This window comes from Lynx canadensis, chromosome A2 (assembly GCF_007474595.2).
Source record: "Lynx canadensis isolate LIC74 chromosome A2, mLynCan4.pri.v2, whole genome shotgun sequence".
In the NCBI taxonomy this organism is placed as follows: Eukaryota; Metazoa; Chordata; class Mammalia; order Carnivora; family Felidae; genus Lynx; species Lynx canadensis.
Genome location: NC_044304.2, coordinates 147,091,236 through 147,110,082, shown reverse-complemented (window position 1 = coordinate 147,110,082; position 18,847 = coordinate 147,091,236). Strand labels below are relative to the sequence as shown.

Below are 18,847 nucleotides of genomic sequence, written 5' to 3'. Positions count from 1 at the left end.
ACCTGGCTGAAGTCGGACGCTTAACCGACTGCGCCACCCAGGCGCCCCTATTATCATATTTTAAAAAACAGATAAGAAACTGAGGTTCAGACAACGAACTTGGCCAATATAAGAGCTAAAAAAGAAACAATGCATTAGTTCTCCAAAAGAATAAAAGTCTGCTTGGGACTATTTATCTATTTAAATAAGATACTATCCCATTGTTGTAATTTTATATGGATTTATTAATAACTAATAAGTTAGGATGTTTTTCAAAATATTGAATAGAGAATAAGTAGAGAAGACAATTTCATTTGGGTGAGGAAAATAATGAGACTTTCACAATGGTGTTCAGGCTGATGGCATCAATAATTTCCTGTCTTTAAGAGTTAATCTCAGTGATAGAATACCTGTATTTCAAGCAGGGCAAAGACTAGCAAAATATTACAGCTGTATTGTATCGGATAAGTACCATGATTGTCAGTTAGCCTTTAAGCCCTCGGATGAGAGAGCTCCTTGGGCAGAGGTCATGTCACTCTACCATCTTGTCCAAAATGGTTTAGACCAGTTTTGCACCTGAGACCAAAGCAATCCTCTCAAGCTTGATCAGTTTATAAAGTGTCCTGGCAGGATTATTCCCAATAGGGATACTATCTCCAGGGAGCCCTCTCTAAGAAGGTACTCTCTTAAAGAATCTGAACGTGAGATACACAAGGACACAAAAGGCACACAAAACACACAAGTCAGTAAACAGAAGGCACGACATGGTAGGTAGATTCCTTCCCTTCCTACCCCTCTTTGCCTTCCTTTTTTCCTATCTACCTACCTATTTATTTACTGAAGCTACATCTATCGATTCCTTCCTTCCTTCCTTCCTTCCTTCCTTCCTTCCTTCCTTCCTTCCATCCACCCATCCATCCATCCATCCATCCATCCATCCATCCATCCATCCATCCATCCATGGATGGATGCTAGGAGGTTAGGGAAAGCAGAGACTGTAATAATCAGCAGAACAGGAGAAGTAGGTGGAAAGAAGCAGAAAGACAAGAGGCTGAGTTACAAGGAAAGCTATTATAGTGGCTCCTCACTAGAATTGTGATTCTCCATTAGGCCTCACTGTCCAAATGCTGAGGGAATGCCTTAATTCTCTGGATATTCTCATAATAATTTCTCTTCTAGTGAGGGATCCTAAGAATGTCTTTATCCTTTGCTACCTGAAATAACCTAACCAACGTGCCTACCATCCTATTAAATCCAGTCAAGAAACCCATTTTCCCGGAAGGTATGTTTTCACTCATCTTTTTTCTAAGCTTTCTTTAGCCTGCAAAAACTTATCATTGGACTTATGTCTGCGATCTAGAATTCTATTTAGGCCAACAACTGGGCCCTGTACTGAAAGGAACAGGAATTAATCCTATAAAAAAGTTTTTCTTTTGCTCCTTTCTACCCCCAAATCATCGACAAATTTGGAAACTTGAACGTTACAAGAAAAAATAATAGTGGCACTTTATTTACTGTATTGTGCAGTACCATTAAGAATAAAAGACAGATTTCTTGGCATACAATATACTTCTCTCCCTCTAAATTTATGTTTTAACTAAACAGAATACATAAATGTTTTCCATAAGAACACCAGAAATAAACAAGCTAGCCCAGTAGTATAGGGTAAGGTTTCATATAATGAAATATCTAATATGGAATTTAAATTAAAAAGGTAATTTTCATGCTCTACTCAATTCATATAAAACAACTTCTGTTTATTCTGCCTGCAATGTATCAGTGTTCCTCAAACTCCTGAATTCATCTAAGAGTTGGTATAAAAAGTGGTCTATGTTTTTTTCAAGTATCTAAAACAGGAGTGCCTGGCTGACTCAGTTGATAGAGCATGTGATTCTTGATCTCGGGGTTGTGAATTGAAGCCCCACACTGGGGGTAGAGATTACGTAAAGATAAAATCTTAAAACAATAACAAATATAAAATAAATATAAATATAAAATAAAATAAAATAAAATGGGACTTTTATTGTATGTTGAAATTAGTAGCAGACAAGATTCTCAAGATGCCCTAGCTGCTCCCTGACTGCTCTCCTCTCCTACCCATGTCCAATCCATCAAGATATTCTGTTGGTGCAATCTTCAAAGCTTATCCAGAATCTTACTGGGCCTTCTTGATCTCTTTTATGGAGTGTCTCTTCCTCCACCTTCCCTCAAATGGTGATGCTCTTCAGAGAAGGCCTGACATCTCTCTACTCTTCTCACACTCTTGAAGCAAACTCCTTTTCCTTGTTGATGACTCATAAAGGTAATAATCGGCCCATGCCTTTCCTCCAAATGCTAACAGATGATCTCTAAAACCTAAAGTGCACTAAACTGAACTCATCTTTCCCAACACACGAACCTGTTGTTTCTGAAGAATTCCTCATCTGAGTGAAAACAGCCACAACCTTTTACTCAGTTCTTTTGGAAGAAAACCCAGAATGGTTTTATTAAAAGAAGACTGAGTGTGTTATTATTCCTCTACATAAAATCTTTCAATGCTTTTCCTTTCATTCAGGGTAAAAGCCAAAGACTCTTCACCACCTGTCCCCTTCTTATCACTCTGACCTCATCTCCTCCCACAATCGCCCTACTCATTCTACTTCCACCACACTGTCTTCCTCAATTTATTCCTCAAATAATCCAGGCATATTTTTAACCCTAGAGTCTTGTCTATTACCTATCTGGAATACTCTTCTTCTCAAATATCTACATGATTCATTCCCTCCTGTTCTTCATTCAGGTCACTAGTCAAATGTCACCTTTGCAGTGAGGTCTATTCTAATATTCTTATTTAAAAATCATCTGTACAAAATAGTTCTTAACCTGTTTTAGTTCATTATACTTATTAACATAAATTTATTATGTTTATTACCGGTCTTCCTTCCTAAAATAGAAACTTGGGGCAGGAATTTTTGTTTGTTTTCTTCACTGACATATCCACAGAGCCTAGGACGATGTCTAGCACACTGTAAGTGCTCAGTTAACTTTCTTAAATAAATAAAGTTTCACTGATGTTTATAAAGACCCTTAGGTGAATGCTTTGGTCATTTTATACATGAGCAAAGTGATCTCCAGAAAGATTAAGTTACAAGGCTTGAAGATCAATCCAAGGTTCAGGTCTAGTACTTTTTCCAATATAAGACATTAGCTCGCAGCACTAATGTCAAAAAGTCTCACAATCAGAAAAAAAGAATACTGTGCTCCACATTTTTATGCTACTATTACTATTCTAATTGAAAATAATCTATATAAATGGATGGGGGGGGGTCTTTAAATATTCTTAAATGCTCCTTTTCTGGCTTTTCTGGTTTCCTTCTGAGATGGGCTAGCATACTCCTTTCCCATGTAGAAAATTTCAAAGGCTGCCTCTTTGTTCAGTCACACAAACTTGTTGCTTCTCAGCTTCAGTTACTATTTATGAACCATTTTAATATTCAGAAAATTTGAGTCTTTTATCCCATATTTAAAGTTTTAAATGATTTGTTACCAGTTATTCTTTTATTCATTATCCACTTGCATTCCTTACTTTTATGCCTTTTTAGCAGCATAAGCCACTAACAATGATGTTTGTGCTTTATTAAAATTTAAAACATGCCATAATATGTAATATTTCAGATTCCCACAAATTGTCATTTAGTCTGTCCACTGATACATTCTTTTTTTTTTTTAATGTTTATTTATTTTGATAGAGAGCATGAGTTGGGGAGGGGCAGAGAGAGAGGGAGAAAGAGAATCCCAAGCAGGCTCCACATTGTTAGTACAGAGACTGACATGGGGCTAGATCATGACCTGAGCCAAAATCAAGAGTCGGACGCTCAACAGACTGAGCCACCCAGGCGCCCCCAACTGATATATTTTCAAAAGAGAAAAACAACTGTCAAAGATTAAAAAAATAAGAATACTTCTTAAAATGGCTTGGCTGTGAGAAAATGAATAACCCTACTTATTTCTGGAAGGAATGAAAATTAACTTTCTGGAGGGCAACTGATAATTCATCAATTCTACCAATATCCTACAGAATTTTTAGATAGGGGTACAGATGGAAGAATATAAAAATATTAAATACAGTATTACTTACAATAGTAAATAAGCTGGAAATAATCTAAATATTTCATCCAAGTAGACTAGTTAAGTAAATTACACATAAAATAGAACACTATTGCAGTCATTATAATCATAATTTGTATTAAGATGGTGATATTTGTAATATATCATTCATTAAGAGAAATCAGATTCAAAGCAATATGATTCCTGTTTTTCAGCTAAACAAAACAAGAATCTACGTGTGCAAATATAAAACTTACAAAACAGTAAGTTGTTTTTTTCCTCAATAATGGGATGATGATTCAATTATTTTGAAGGGTAAGAGGACTTTTTTTTTTTAAATTAACCATGCATTAATTTTTTTCAATTAAAAGCCAGAGGAAAGTGGTTATAAAGTGAGTTCCAATTCTTTACATATAGTACTAAAAAATCTCCTTTAATCTAGGGGCACCTGGGTGGCTTAGTTGGTTAAGTGTCTGACTTTGGCTCAGGTCATGAGCTTGCAGCTCATGAGTTCGAGTCCCACATCAGGCTCTCTGCTGTCAGTGTATTGGTAGAACTGATGACCTGCTTCATGTCCTCTGTCTCCCTCTCTCTCTGCCTCTCCCCCACTAGCTCACACCTCTCTCTCTCTCTCTCTCTCTCTCTCTCAAAAATAAACATTAAAAAAAATCTCCTTTAATTTCTAATGGGCTTTTGGTCAGGAAATCTTTTAAAAAGAGCTTAACTTAATATTCCAATTACCAGTTGTTATATATGTAGTAGAAAAAGAACACTAAAATTTCCCCAAATTTGTGTCATCCTTATAAAAACTTAACTTTAACATTAAGTAAAATATTAAGGAATAACATTTTAGCAATGTAAACATTAGTTGACAGTGCCTCATTAAATCTTATTAATAAAACAGAATTTATCTCTTGTCATCCAGCCAATGTGAAGATTCAGACCCTTTCTCCTGTAGATTCTATAGGAAATAAACTATTTATTCACAGTAATGCCAAAGTAACAGAATACCTAGCTTCTGTTACTAATTTTCCTCTCAAGCACAACTTGGGAAAGCAGAGAAAGGAACAGTAAGTAAACATGATATGATAAAGGAAAACAGTCTAATAACTTATGCCTACTTATATTCTATACAAAACATAAATACATTATATATAACAGACATCTGAACGTGTCTGTGTATATAAGTATACACAAAGACATCTGTGTATGCATGTGTGGTAGTCACAGTGGCAGTAAGGTGATGAACTCTGGAGTTACAATAGTCGGATCACAACCTGGCTGTGTCACTTATGGCTGAGTGATCCTAGATGTATTAGATAACCCATTTAAAAACACCTCATTTTTTCTTTTGCAAAATAGTGATAATAACAGTACTTATTCAATTACCTTATTATAGGAATAATATACAAGATCTAGCACACAAAAATTGCTCAATAAACAGTAGCTATTATCATCAAAGTCTAAACTCTTTCCAAACTATAAATTTTTATTACCACAGAACACTATCAATAACCAAAAGGACACACATGCTTTTCTACATTTTTCTGTAGCTTATCACTCACTACTAAAAAGCAAACATGACCAGGAGATATATATGAAAATGTTTGCTGACATGATTTTACAATTAAATGGCAAAGATAATTGATGTAAAATCACAATCATATTTGAAGTTGTATTGTGAAACACCAGATTAGATACCATTTAGTCAACCATACCATCACATCCACTGTTAAGAAAGCTATCAACAGGCCAGGCATACAGCAAGAATCTAGAACTGATGTGATTTGTAGTGATTAGGCCGTGAGTAGTTACTGGAAGGTTAGGCTCATCACCTTCATAGAAATTTCTTCCATTTAACAGTTTCAAAATTTCCTTGTTCTATATTTAGAAAATTTTAGCATCAGTACGTATTTTCACTTTGTATCTTCCTTTGAAAGAGGAAAGCAAAAATAAGGAAAACAACAGGGTAGTTATAAAACTCATGATCTTCACAGTACGTACACTGTCATATTACTAAATTTCCAGAGACAAAGTCATATCTTCAAAATTTAGGTAATGCCAACAGTAGCTGATAATGTTAAATAAAAGTTTTCAGTGAATTATTTTTATACCTGTGTTTTCTTATCAGGTACTTGCAGTGCCTCAGTAAGTAATCTTTTGAAGGCCTACATAACTTCAGTGACCAGAAGTCATCTAATCTCATCTTTGGGGAGCAAGATTTTCCTGGATTCCCACCAAATAAATAGTGAACCTATAATAAACAAAACAAGCCACATTTTAAGATGCAAGCATACTCAAGAAGCTACGGAAGTCCTAATAAAATTTCTTCACTTTGGTAGCCGTGTGTAACAGTAGTAAAACATTACTGCATTTCTACCAAATGTTTCTTTTGATTTTTCTTGTTCCCATTTTACTTTAAAATCCTATGGCTACTTCCTTAAATACTCTGCATTTTATGTTAAAATGAGTTGTATTACCACAATTATACTGACAATGGAAGACCTGAAGCAAAAGCAATGACAGTAAGAAGCTAATCCAAGATACAGAGTTTATTTAGGGCAATAAATATGGGGATTATTAATTTAAACAAGTGCTGGTCATAATAACAAACAAGAGGTTTAATAAAACTCTGACACACATGTTGAATCACTGAAGGTCAAGAGTAACTAGAAACTTTTTAAATTTTAGCATCTTAATTTTTTTAGGCTTACTGCCAAATATTAAATGATGTATATAATCGGTGATACTTTTTAAAATATTATATTATTCAATACCAAAAAAAAGGAAATGAAAAAGGAATACAATAATGATTTCACTATTATAATTTTAGTGATATTCTGTACTTATACAAAGTGTTAAAGCAGTTCCTGAAATTTTGAAAACATTCACTGAACTACATGTAAAGTTTAAGGGAGACATAGTTTAAAGAAACCACTCTGAACATTTAGTGACTCTAAAACTTCAGAATGCAAGACTGTTTTCATGAGGCCAATTGAAAGACACATCACTCATAGGGGAAAAAAAGAAAGACTTCTTACACAATGGGAAAATCTAAAGTCAGAAGTTACATATACTTTTTCATATCATGGGACAAGGTATCCTAATGCTAAAAACTGTACATCTTTTACTTGGGTATTCGTAGTGCAGAAATAATAGGTTATACTATGAATCTGATCTATGCAGCTACAAAGCAAACAGAATAAGTGCCAGGAATTTTGGACTATGGAAAGTGTTTATTCTATTAAGGGGTTTAGAGAGAAATGATATTGAATGTCTACTACATATTCTATGGATGTCTGCTATGTATTATAACTTTTTACTCAAATACACTTAAAAATAGTAAGAAACCTATTTTGGGATTCTTTCAGATTATAAGTCTTGGAAAGTTTACAGGCCGATGCAGTTAGGGTACCTTATGTAACTCATCATATACAAGCTGATGGGCAAATCTTGGACATGGCTCTTCCTCCTGAAGACTTTTACTTGGATATCTTTGCAGCTTGATCGTTCTTATAGACGCAAGACCTGTAAGACAGTACTTTTAAGGCATTCTATCCTTAACATACATAATGTTTATATACTTAGCAAGCAAATTAACTGGACGTCTAATTACCAACAAAAAATTTATAAATTTGTTCACATCAAATCTTAAAAGTTCTGGTCATTCTCATACAATAATGTGAATTTGTTAGAATTAAGTTCTTATGTTCTTTTAGTGTCGATCCAAAACCTCACTTAAGAACAACCTACTTCATGTTATGAAACACAAACAGTATATATGAAAGCTCAAACCAAAGTCTGAAAGAGAAGATAATCCCATCTATTTATTCACAATGAAAAACTCACAGATTTCTTTCCGTTTTACTGCTTAATATAAATGTTCTACTTAGAAAATAATAAATTCTAGGGTGCATCAGTGGTTTACTAGGCTAAGCGTCTAACTCTGGGTCTTGGCTCAGGTCATGGGATCAGGTCATGGGATTAAGCCCCATATTGAGCTCTGCATTGACAGCATGGAGTCTGTTTGGGATTCTTTCCCTTTCTCTCTCTGCCCCTCCTCCACTTGTGCTCTCCCTCTCTCTCAAAAATAATTAAAAACAAATTCTTAAAAAAAGAAAAGAGTAATTTCCTTAGTTGCTCTGGGCAGGTAGTTCTCTGAAGCGCCTGTGTTTGTAAAATATCCACTTATGCAGTAATCACAGAATATTAGAGCAGGATTCTCTAGGCCAGTGTTTCCTGAAGCAAAACGTGCAGATACTCTATAACAAAAAGGTCCCGGTTTGAAAACACTAAATAATACCCCCTACCCTGCTCTACTGAAATCACTTCCTTTACCAAAACTAAGACCACCTGGAAACATGAAAAAAACCATTTTTCTCATGTTCACACATCTACTTGGTAGCAAATTCTAGACTAAAGTATAATTCTCTTGATTTCTGGACCAGGAATCATCTACTAACTGAAAAATTCAGAGGTAAAATCCATTCACTGAACATCACTGTAAACACAGGCGCCAATATTGACTTCTTTACCCAATACAGGCATGCTTCAGAGATATTGTAGGTTTGGTTCCAGACCACCACAATATTTTTTTATATAAATGTTTGTTTATTATTTTGAGAGCGAGCGAGCAAGCACAGATGTGTGAGTGCGAATGAGGGAGGGGCACAGATAGAGAGAGAATCCCAAGCAGGCTCCACACTGTCAGCACAGAGCCTGACATGGGCTCAATCTCACGAACTGTGAGCTCAAGAGTCAGACACTCAACCAAATCAAGAGTCAGACACTCAACCAACTGAGCCACCAGGCGCCCTCAGACCACCACAATAAAGCAAATATTGTAGTTAAGTGATTCCAAGGAATTCTTTTGCTTCTCAATGCATATAAAAGTTATTTTTATACCATAAGGTAGTCTGTTAAGCGTGCAACAGCCATATGTCAAAAAAAAATATGCATATACCTTAATCAAAAACTACATGATTGCTAAAAAAGGCTAACCATTTTCTGAGCTTTTAACAAGTCATAATTTTTTTTTTTTTTTGCTGGTGGAGGGGCTTGCCTCAGTATTGATGGCTGTTAACTGATAAGAGTGGTGGTTACTTAAGGATGGGGGAGCTGTGGCAATTTCTTAAAATGAGATAATACAGTTGACCCTTGAACAGTATTGGTTTGAACTATGTGGATCCACTACAATGCAGAGTTTTTACAATACAGTATGGTAAATATATTTTCTCTTTTCTCATGGTTTTCGTACTATTTTCTTTCCTCTATCTTACCTTATTGTAAGAATATGGTAAATAATATATAAAACATACAAAATATGTGTGAATCAACTTTTTTTGTTATCAATTTATGTCATTGATGAGGTTTCTGGTCAATAGTAGGCTATTAGTAGTTGGGTTTTTCCTGGGATTGTTTTGTTTTAAGTAGGTTTCATACCCAGCATGGAGCCCAATGCAGGGTCTGAACTCATGACCCTAAGATCAAGACCTGAGCTGAGATCAAGAGTCGGAACCTTAAGCAACTGAGCCACCTAAGTGCCACAGATGTTGGGTTTTTAGGAAGCCAAGTTATACACAGATTTCCAACTGTGTGTGGGTTGAATCCTCGTGCTGGTAAAGGTTCAAGTGTAATGAAATTGGCTGCATCAACTGATTCCTCTTCATGAATGATTTATTTGTAGCACATGATGCTGTTTAACATTTTACCTATTAGAACTTCTTTCAAAATTGGAGTAAATCCTCTCAAACCCTGCCACTGCTATATTAACTAAGTTTATGCAATAACTGTAAATCCTTTGTTGTCATTTCAACAATCTTCACGGCATCTGTTTCAGGAGTAGATTCCTTCTCAAGAAACCACTTTATCATGAGAGATTGCAGCAATGCAGTCATATCTTCAGGTCCCACTTCTAATTCTAGTTCTCTTGCTATTTCTACCACATCTGCAGTTACTTCCTCCACTGAAGTCTTGAACCCCTCAAAGTCATCCAGGAAGGATGGAATCAACTTCTTCCAAATTCCCATTCATGTTGGTATTTTGACCTCTTTCCACGAATCTGAATGCTCTTCATGGCATCTAGAATGAAAGGAATCTTTTTTTTTGAGCAGTAGGTCTCAACAGTTGGCTTAAAATATTCAGTGAATTATGTTATAAACAGATGTGCTGTGTTCTGGGCTTTGTTGTTCCATTTGCAGAGCACAGGCACAGCAGATTCAGTATAATTCTTAAGGGCCCTAGAATTTTGAGAATGGTAAAGGAGCATGGTCTTCAAGTTAAAGTCATCAACTGCATTAGCCCCTAACAAGACAGTCAGCCTGTCCCTTTGAATTTTGAAGCCAGGCACTGACTTCTCCTCTCTAGCTATGAAAGTCCTCGATGGCATCTTCCTCCAATAGAAGGCTGTTTCATCTACAATGAAAATCTGTTCAGTGTAGCCAACTTTGTTAATGATCATAGCTAGATCTTGCTAGATAACTTGCTAGAGCTTCTACATCAGCACCTGCTGCCTCACCTTGTGCTTTTAGGTTATGGAGATGGCTTCTTATGTTAAACCTCAGGAGCCAACCTCTGCTAGTTTCATACTTTCCTTCTGTAGCTTCCTCAGCTCTTAGCCTTCACAGAATTGAAGAGAATCAGGGCCTTGCTCTGGAGCAGGCACTGGCTTAAGGGAATATTGTGGCTGGTCTGATCTTCTATTCAAACCACTAAAACTTTCTCCATCAGGTGTTTTGCTTTCTCATCATTCATGTGTTCACCAGAGGCACACTTTTAATTTCTCCCAAGAACATTTCCTCCGCATTCACAACCTGGCTGTTCGGCAAAAGAGGCCTATCTTTCTTCCCTTGACTCAAACAATTAGAAGCCTTTGTAGGGGTATCAACTGGCCTAATTTCAATATTGTTATATCTCGGGGAATCAGGAGATCCAAGGAAAGTGAGAGAGGTGAGGGAACAGCTGGTCGGTGGAATGGTCAGAACACATACATTTATCAATTATGTTTGCCATCTCATTATGTGTGCAGCTCATGGTGCTCCAAAACAATTACAAAGGTAACATCAAAGATCACTGATCACAGATGACCATGACAAATACAACAGTCATGAAAGGGTTTGAAATATTCTGAGAATCACCAAAATGTGACAAAGAAACACAAAGTGTGCCAACACTGCTAGAAAAATGTCAACATGTTCGACACAAAGCTGCCACAAACCTTCAACTTGTAAAAACTGCAATTATCTGCCAAGTGCAATAAAATGAGGTGTGCCTGCACTGACATTTAAATGCATGACATCACAAATTGACATAAGCCTTCCATATTCCTCTTCTTTTGAATAAACCAACAACCTCAAACAAATATTACATTGGGATTGCAACACAGACAAGAGCTCCTTACCAACTATTCCTCACAATGTCATAAATCCAGAATGAATTTCTGACATTCTCCTCCCTCTTCTCCTTGTCTTTGCTGAGTCCAGATAAGACATGTATTTCATTCAGTTCGGGATCAATGGTTGCTCTCTGTGTGAATCCTGTCATTGGAACTATAAATTGAAAAGAGGAAATAAGAGGACAACATTTGTGTTAAGTAAGAGTAGAACTACTATATACAAGATTAATCCCTCGTGACTCTGCTCTGCTTCTGTCCACAGCACTGATCTTCTCACATACTATAGAACTTTTATATCAAACAATAAACAATTGCTTATTGTTTTCTTCTAACTCTAGAATACAAGCTGTATGAGGACAGAGGTAGTTTGGCTCACTATTCTGTTCCCAATGCTTAAAACAGTGCCTGGCACATAACAATTACCCAACTATTTGTTGAAAGAATAAACGAATGCTAACTATCCGGAAGGAGTTACAAGGAGGGAAGAGATAGAAAGTGGTATACTATGTAATCATTTTTATTGAGGGAAGAAAGGTCAATGTGTTAGTTAATTGATTTATTATCTGGATCAGTTCTAACTTAATAGTAAAGGTAAAATATTCAAATGTTGACCCGGAAAAACACAAATCTGACAGGAAGTAAAATGCAGGTTTGTTTAATAAGGTCAGAGTTGTTTAAAATATCTGTTCATGACATACAATGGAACGACATAATTTCCAAGTAAAAATAAAACATTTTGGGCGATAATACGCCATTTTATTTTCCTGAGTGGCTCAAACTGACCAGAGTTAATAATGTTTTCTTTTTCTTTTCTTTTTTAATGTTTATTTTTGAGAGACAGAGAGGCACAGAGCGTGAGCAAGGGAGGAGTAGAGAGAGAGGGAGAGGCAGAATCAGAAGCAGGCTCCAGGCTCTGCGCTATCAGCATAGAGCCCAACACGCGACTTGAACTCATGGACCGCGAGATCATGACCGGAGCTGAAGGCGGACACCAAACTGACTGAGCCACCCAGGCGCCCCAATGTTTTATTTTTCTAAGAAATCTATTAAATGAGTGATTGTTATTCTGCATTATCCAGTAATTTGCAAAACACTGACACAGCAAATGCAAATTTTTCTCACCATTGTTATATGGAAATATTAGTTGAAATGTAATTTTATGGATCATGACATAATTGCCTTGAATCTAAAACAATGTCATTGTTTCAACACTACATTCCCTTTATACATGAACAATCATCATATGCTCAAAACACAAAGTAAATATTAGACTGAAGTAAAATATTTCTTTTTTAAAAAAAATGTTTACTTATTTTTGTGAGAGAGAGAGAAAGGGGGTAGAGAGAGTCTCCAACGCTGTTAGCAGAGCCCAACATGGGGCTCAAACCCAACAAACTGTAAGACCATGACCTGAGCTGAATCAAGTCAGATGGTCTACCGACTGAGCCACAAGGGTGCCTCTGAAGTAAAATATTTCAATCAATCAAGAATATTATGGCAAGAGATGTTAGCCACATTGATCTTCATTTGTCTTTATCTACTTTAGCAGGGCCAAATAATCCAGCATTTATTTTTGCCTCATGTACTGAAATTCAAGTCTCCTTTCATATTCCTCTTTAATAAATTTGTTTGGAATATTTTAGAGCCTATCCAAATGCAGTCCATAGTATATATACTAAAATAATACAGACTCACACTACACAACACATAATTTGCATCCGTCCATACACAATTAACGTTTATATTTATACATACATGCACATCAACCTAATCTGAATAATAATCTCAATCCTCATGCCAATAGTCTCTAGTGGGTATGTAAAGTCTGGTATTTTTTATTTTTTTTTTTTTATTATTATTTTTTTTTTATTTATTTTTGGGACAGAGAGAGACAGAGCATGAACAGGGGAGGGGCAGAGAGAGAGGGAGACACAGAATCGGAAACAGGCTCCAGGCTCCGAGCCATCAGCCCAGAGCCTGACGCGGGGCTCGAACTCACGGACTGCGAGATCGTGACCTGGCTGAAGTCGGACGCTTAACCGACTGCGCCACCCAGGCGCCCCAAGTCTGGTATTTTTTAAATGAGGTTTGGTAAACTTTCAAAAGTGCCAACGTTCTACCCTATTTCTCGGATAACCTTGGAAGAATAAATAGTAAAGAAATGACAACACTTTTATTAGTGGTAAAAGGAGAGGATGTAACTGCCTAAATTTACTGTATTTAAATTTCTCCATCCCATTACATCTTAATACTCAGCCTTTAAATTCAGAATTCTCTAAGATGGGCTGGCAAACTATGGCTTGATCTAGCCTGCCTAGGGTCAAATCAGGTCTCATCCATTCATTTACATTTTATCTGTGGCTATATCACCCTGTAATAGCAAGGTTGAAGCTAGCCACCCTGTGGCTATATCACCCTGTAATAGCAAGGTTGAATACCTGCAGCAACAGTGTAAGGCCTACAAAACTGAAAATATTCACATCTGGCTCTTCATATTAGAAGTGTGCTGACCCCTGTTCTATAATCTTCTAAAATACAAATTTCAGAAATGTATGACTTATAAATTAATCCAATAACCCACTTAAGTAAGAGCCTACCTTGAAAATTGGTATTTTGGGGTGGAATGGAAATCAGTGGAGAGGGAAAGAAATTTTGAATTTTACAAAATGGGAGTGGAATCACCAAAGAGAGGGAAAGAAAGGAGTATTGGGTTGGAGGAAGAAGCATGTGAGAAGATGAAGAATGCTAAGACCAAATTTTATATGCTTCTCTTTCTAGATCGTCACAATTTGCCTAGAAGCAGCTTAGGAGAAGAGAACAAGGACAAGGATTGTTTCTTAAAAATAGAAGCAGTGGTGGGGGGGGTGCCTGGGTGGCTTAGTGGGTTGAGTTCCCAACTTAAGTCGGGTGAGTTCAAACCCCGTGTTGGGCTCTGTGCTGACAGCTCAGAGCCTGGAGCCTGTGTCGGATTCTGTGCCTCCCTCTCTCTTGCCCCAACCCACTCGCATTCTGTCTCTGTCTCTCTCAAAAATAAACAAACCTTTAAAAAAAAAAAAAAAAAAAAGAAGCAGTGGGCAGGTTTTCAATACTCAAGGATATCACGCTTATAAAATCTATGCTGTAAGGTATTACAAAATATTACTTTGATTACAAAGCATACTAGAAACTATGTATTTCCCCATTTCTTTTATTTTCCACATCCACTATGCTTTTCACTCTTCATAATGTTGTTTTACCTCCCAGTTATACATTCAAATCTGTTACTGACTTTTAAACAGCTTTACAGAGATAATTCATATACCATACAATTCACTCATTTAAAATATTCACTGTAAAATCATCATCACAATCTAAGTTTTGACTATTTATAATACAGAAATCAGATCTTTGTGTTCCATAGGTTTTTGAAGGCCAATCTAGGAACTTAAATATGAATAAGCATTGGAAATAAAATAGAAGTAGAAAATCTTGTTTTAGTTTACCTTCCTCAACTAACGATTTCATGCAAGAAACTTTTAAATTATTTTATCAAGGTTTTTTTTTGTTTGTTTTGTTTTTTTAGTAATCTTTATACCTAACATGGGGCTTGAACTCACGACCCTCGAGATCAAGAGTCGCATGCTCTTCCGATGGAGCCAGTCAGGTACTCCCTTGCAAGAAGCTTTTTTAGACCTCAGTTTTCTTATCCAAAATTTCAAAGTAGAGCTAGATAATGTACTGGGTCTCTTCAAAGTTGAGATTTCTGTTAAGATCAGACTCTGGAGGGTGAGAGCAGTAATAGTATGGGCACTTTCAGTAATATTAAATTAGTACTTACGTGTAGCACAGACAGACTCCTGAGATACATGGATCAATTAGGAAGTTGTTATGATTATAATAGGAGTGGACTGGAAGAAGGAAATAAGGAAATACTGATAGAGAAGCATTACTTCCACGAAATGGGTGTCATCAGCACAAGGAGGGTAAATACTATGTCCTAAGCACAAAAGTCCTCTGGACTGACACAACAGAGACCAAGCTTGAAGCAGAAATGTGTGAAAAGTATGAGTAAAAATGTTTCACTGAATTTTCTTGGAGGTTTCCAAATATTGCATTCTAGGAATATTCAAAGGCAAAATTTCTATTAATCTTTATAGACTTTTACAAATATAATTTTTATTACATACTAAAGATAAGGACAAATGTTTATATATAAAATGTTTATATTTAGAAAAAATGGAAGAACATACATCAAACTATAAATAATAGTTATGGAGGCACAGTTAGAACACTTTTACTGTCATTATATACTATGTATTTTTCCAATATACACTGCTTTTATAGTTATAAGGAAAAAGAAAAACCCAAACCAAAATATAAAAAACATATTATCTGGGTATAAATATTGGGGAATTTTAGCAATGTGAAAAATTCTCACATATCCTCCCATATCTGTCATGAAGAAAATTTTACATGAATATCTGGAATGTTATTATTTAGATGGAAAGGGAATTCAGGTTCCAAGAGATGGTTTATTGGCACTAAAAATTTTTTTTCAAAACATTTTGCTGGCATGAAGTTACAAAACTGAAACTAGGCATTACTTTAGCCGAATTAAAGTATTTTTGACTTTTCCCCTAAAAAATAAAAATGGAAACTTGTACCTGAGGAGTTAGTTCCTAACAATCAGGGGATTAATTGAAACTTACACTAAATATATCTGTGTTAATGGCCTTTTGCCTCAATTTTACAAATTGCACTTAAGCTTAATTCTTACTTCTACTCCATTCCACATGCAATAACAATTCAAAAACATTTCAACAACAAAAAATAATAAAGTTTTCCATATCCATCTTCAAAAGCACTCTAGATTTCTTGAAGAAACTATTAAAAATGTCACTTTCTGGGGGCGCCTGCATGGCTCAGTCGGTTAAGCAGCCGACTTCGGCTCAGGTCATGATCTCACGGTCCGTGAGTTTGAGCCCCGCGTCGGGCTCTGTGCTGACAGCTCAGAGCCTGAAGCCTGTTTCAGATTCTGCGTCTCCCTCTCTCTGACCCTCCCCCGTTGTTCATGCTCTGTCTCTGTCTCAAAAATAAATAAACGTTAAAAAAAAAAATTAAAAACAAAATGTCACTTTCTGTAATACTCCACATCTGTTACTTTTGTAAACAGGAAAAAAAAAACTTATTTTTTATTTTAAATGGAAAATTCACATATTCTTATTAAAGAAATATATAAGAATTATAGCGTGGCACTAGTAAGCATTTTAGACTCAGATTTTCACTAACAGAAGCTGCTTACGATATCTAAAGTTTGGGCCTTTTGGTTTCAAATAGTAAACTAAACACTACATTATCCTTCTTCCCCATCACCCCACAAAATTGGCAGGAAGGATATTCTGGCAAAAAGAAAGAAAAATAGCACTAGAAAAGAAGAAAGTATGTCATCAAGAGATAAGAAATTTTGAGGCTCTCACAGCCAAGAAAAAGAGAGCCTACTCACCAGAGGTAAAAGATGGAAAACTTCCAAATAAGTAAGTCATCAAATACAAAAGCACAAATAGGCTGTGAAGAGGACATCCCTGTGGGGAGCGTACTAAGGACACAAGGGCCTAAATGAGAATGAGAGCAGAGCCTAAAGTAACTCCCAACACAGATACTAGGGAAGAAAGCCTGGTGGACAGTATGTGCCATGCACTTATACAAAATCCCTGGTCAGTGTCTTACGTAAGGGAGAAGCCTGTGGGGAAATACGCCTATATACTGCACAGGAAGTCACTATCAATTATCTTTTTTTAACAGATGTAGTCCTTTATTCATAAATTTTAATGTTTAGACAGGAATTAGAAGACATATGAGAAAAATTTCAACAAAGATAGGAGCCTAGATAAACATACAGAATGGGAAAAATAAATCACAGAAAGAAACTTAAAAACAAACAAACCCCAAGCTCATTATCTTTGTAAAAAATAAAAGACTATTACATGTGTAAAACAATAAGTTCCATAAAGAGGAATAGAAAATATAATATTAAAAAGTAAAACTGATGAAAAAAAGTAAAACTAACAAAAAAAATCAGATGACAAAATGAAAAACAATGTGCATAGTTAAAAAGAAAGTCAGTGGTCACAGGATAAAAATGATACAAGTATAGCAAAAGATACAGAAATTATGATAGAAAAGTTAAGGGACACAGAGGATAAAACCAATGAAGTAAGAAATCTGTCTGAGAAGAACTCTTGGAGTGGAGAAATCAGATAGAAGAAAAAAATAATTATAGAAAATTTCCCTGAATGGAAGAAACAAGTGGGAGTCCTGTCTGAAAGAGCCCTGGGTGCTAAGCATATTTTGCAAAAAAAGACTTTATATATAGGTACTTCCTGCTTTTTCAAAGTTTACATTAGGCCACTTTGCTTCTATGAAAGATCTATATTAGGACTTGATTTTGCTAACTGAAAGAGATCTGAGGAGGATTTTCAGTTTTATAAAAAAAAGGTAAAGGGCAAAAATAGCATTCAGGGCCAGTTGTGCAGTAAGCCCTTGTAGAGGCAGCGAGCACCCTGCAGTGAGAGTGGCCCCGCCCAGCACCTCCCCAGGAATCAGACTCAGCATCTCAGCATCAAGTAGCCAGAGCTGTGAACTGTGTATGTGAGGCTCTGTGCTTTATCTCAATTTATCTTGTGCATCAGTTAGCAAGATGTGTCCTAATGTACCAGAAAAGCCTGAGAGAGGGTTTTTTTAGGGAATCTGGGAAGACGGAAACCGTTTTCTTTATAAATAAATGGTAATTGCTTCTTTGCTTTATGCCATTTTGGCTTACCAAAGTTTTCATAAGAATGCTATTTTTGGATACTGGGAGAAATTGAAAGAGAGAGATCTCCTAAAGAAACTTTAGAACTATAGGAATAAAAGTTCTAAAAGCTTCCAGAGAGGGGGAAAAAGCAGGCTATTACCTATGAAAGAATAGGTATCAAACTAACATTAGACTTTTTAAAAAAAAAAAATTTTTTTTTTAACGTTTATTTATTTTTGAGACAGAGACAGAGCATGAACAGGGGAGGGGCAGAGAGAGAGGGAGACACAGAATCTGAAACAGGCTCCGGGCTCTGAGCGGTCAGCACAGAGCCCGACGCGGGGCTCAAACTCACGGACTGTGAGATCATGACCTGAGCCGAAGTCGGACGCTTAACCGACCAAGCCATCCAGGGGCCCCTAGACTTTTTATCTGTAACAATGAATGCTAAAAAAAAAAAAAAAGAAAAAAATCCCAAAACAATGAACGCTAGAATACAATGAAATAATAACTTAAAATTCTGAGGCATAAAAAGATGGAATTAAATTTTATTTCCAACAATGAGGGTGAAATAAAAGAATTTTTGGATCAGCAGAAATATGAAAATTTATATCAAT

At 36.0% G+C, this 18,847-nt stretch overlaps 1 protein-coding gene across 1 annotated transcript in view; it reads right to left on the bottom strand.

Annotated features, from left to right (window-relative positions):
• MKLN1 (muskelin 1) overlaps positions 1-18,847 on the bottom strand; it is a 188,514-nt gene that overhangs the window by 23,291 nt on the left and 146,376 nt on the right. The window contains 4 exon segments of the mRNA XM_030308458.1: positions 6,180-6,319; positions 7,481-7,559; positions 7,561-7,593; positions 11,465-11,612. Coding sequence (XP_030164318.1) covers positions 6,180-6,319; positions 7,481-7,559; positions 7,561-7,593; positions 11,465-11,612 — 400 coding nt within the window.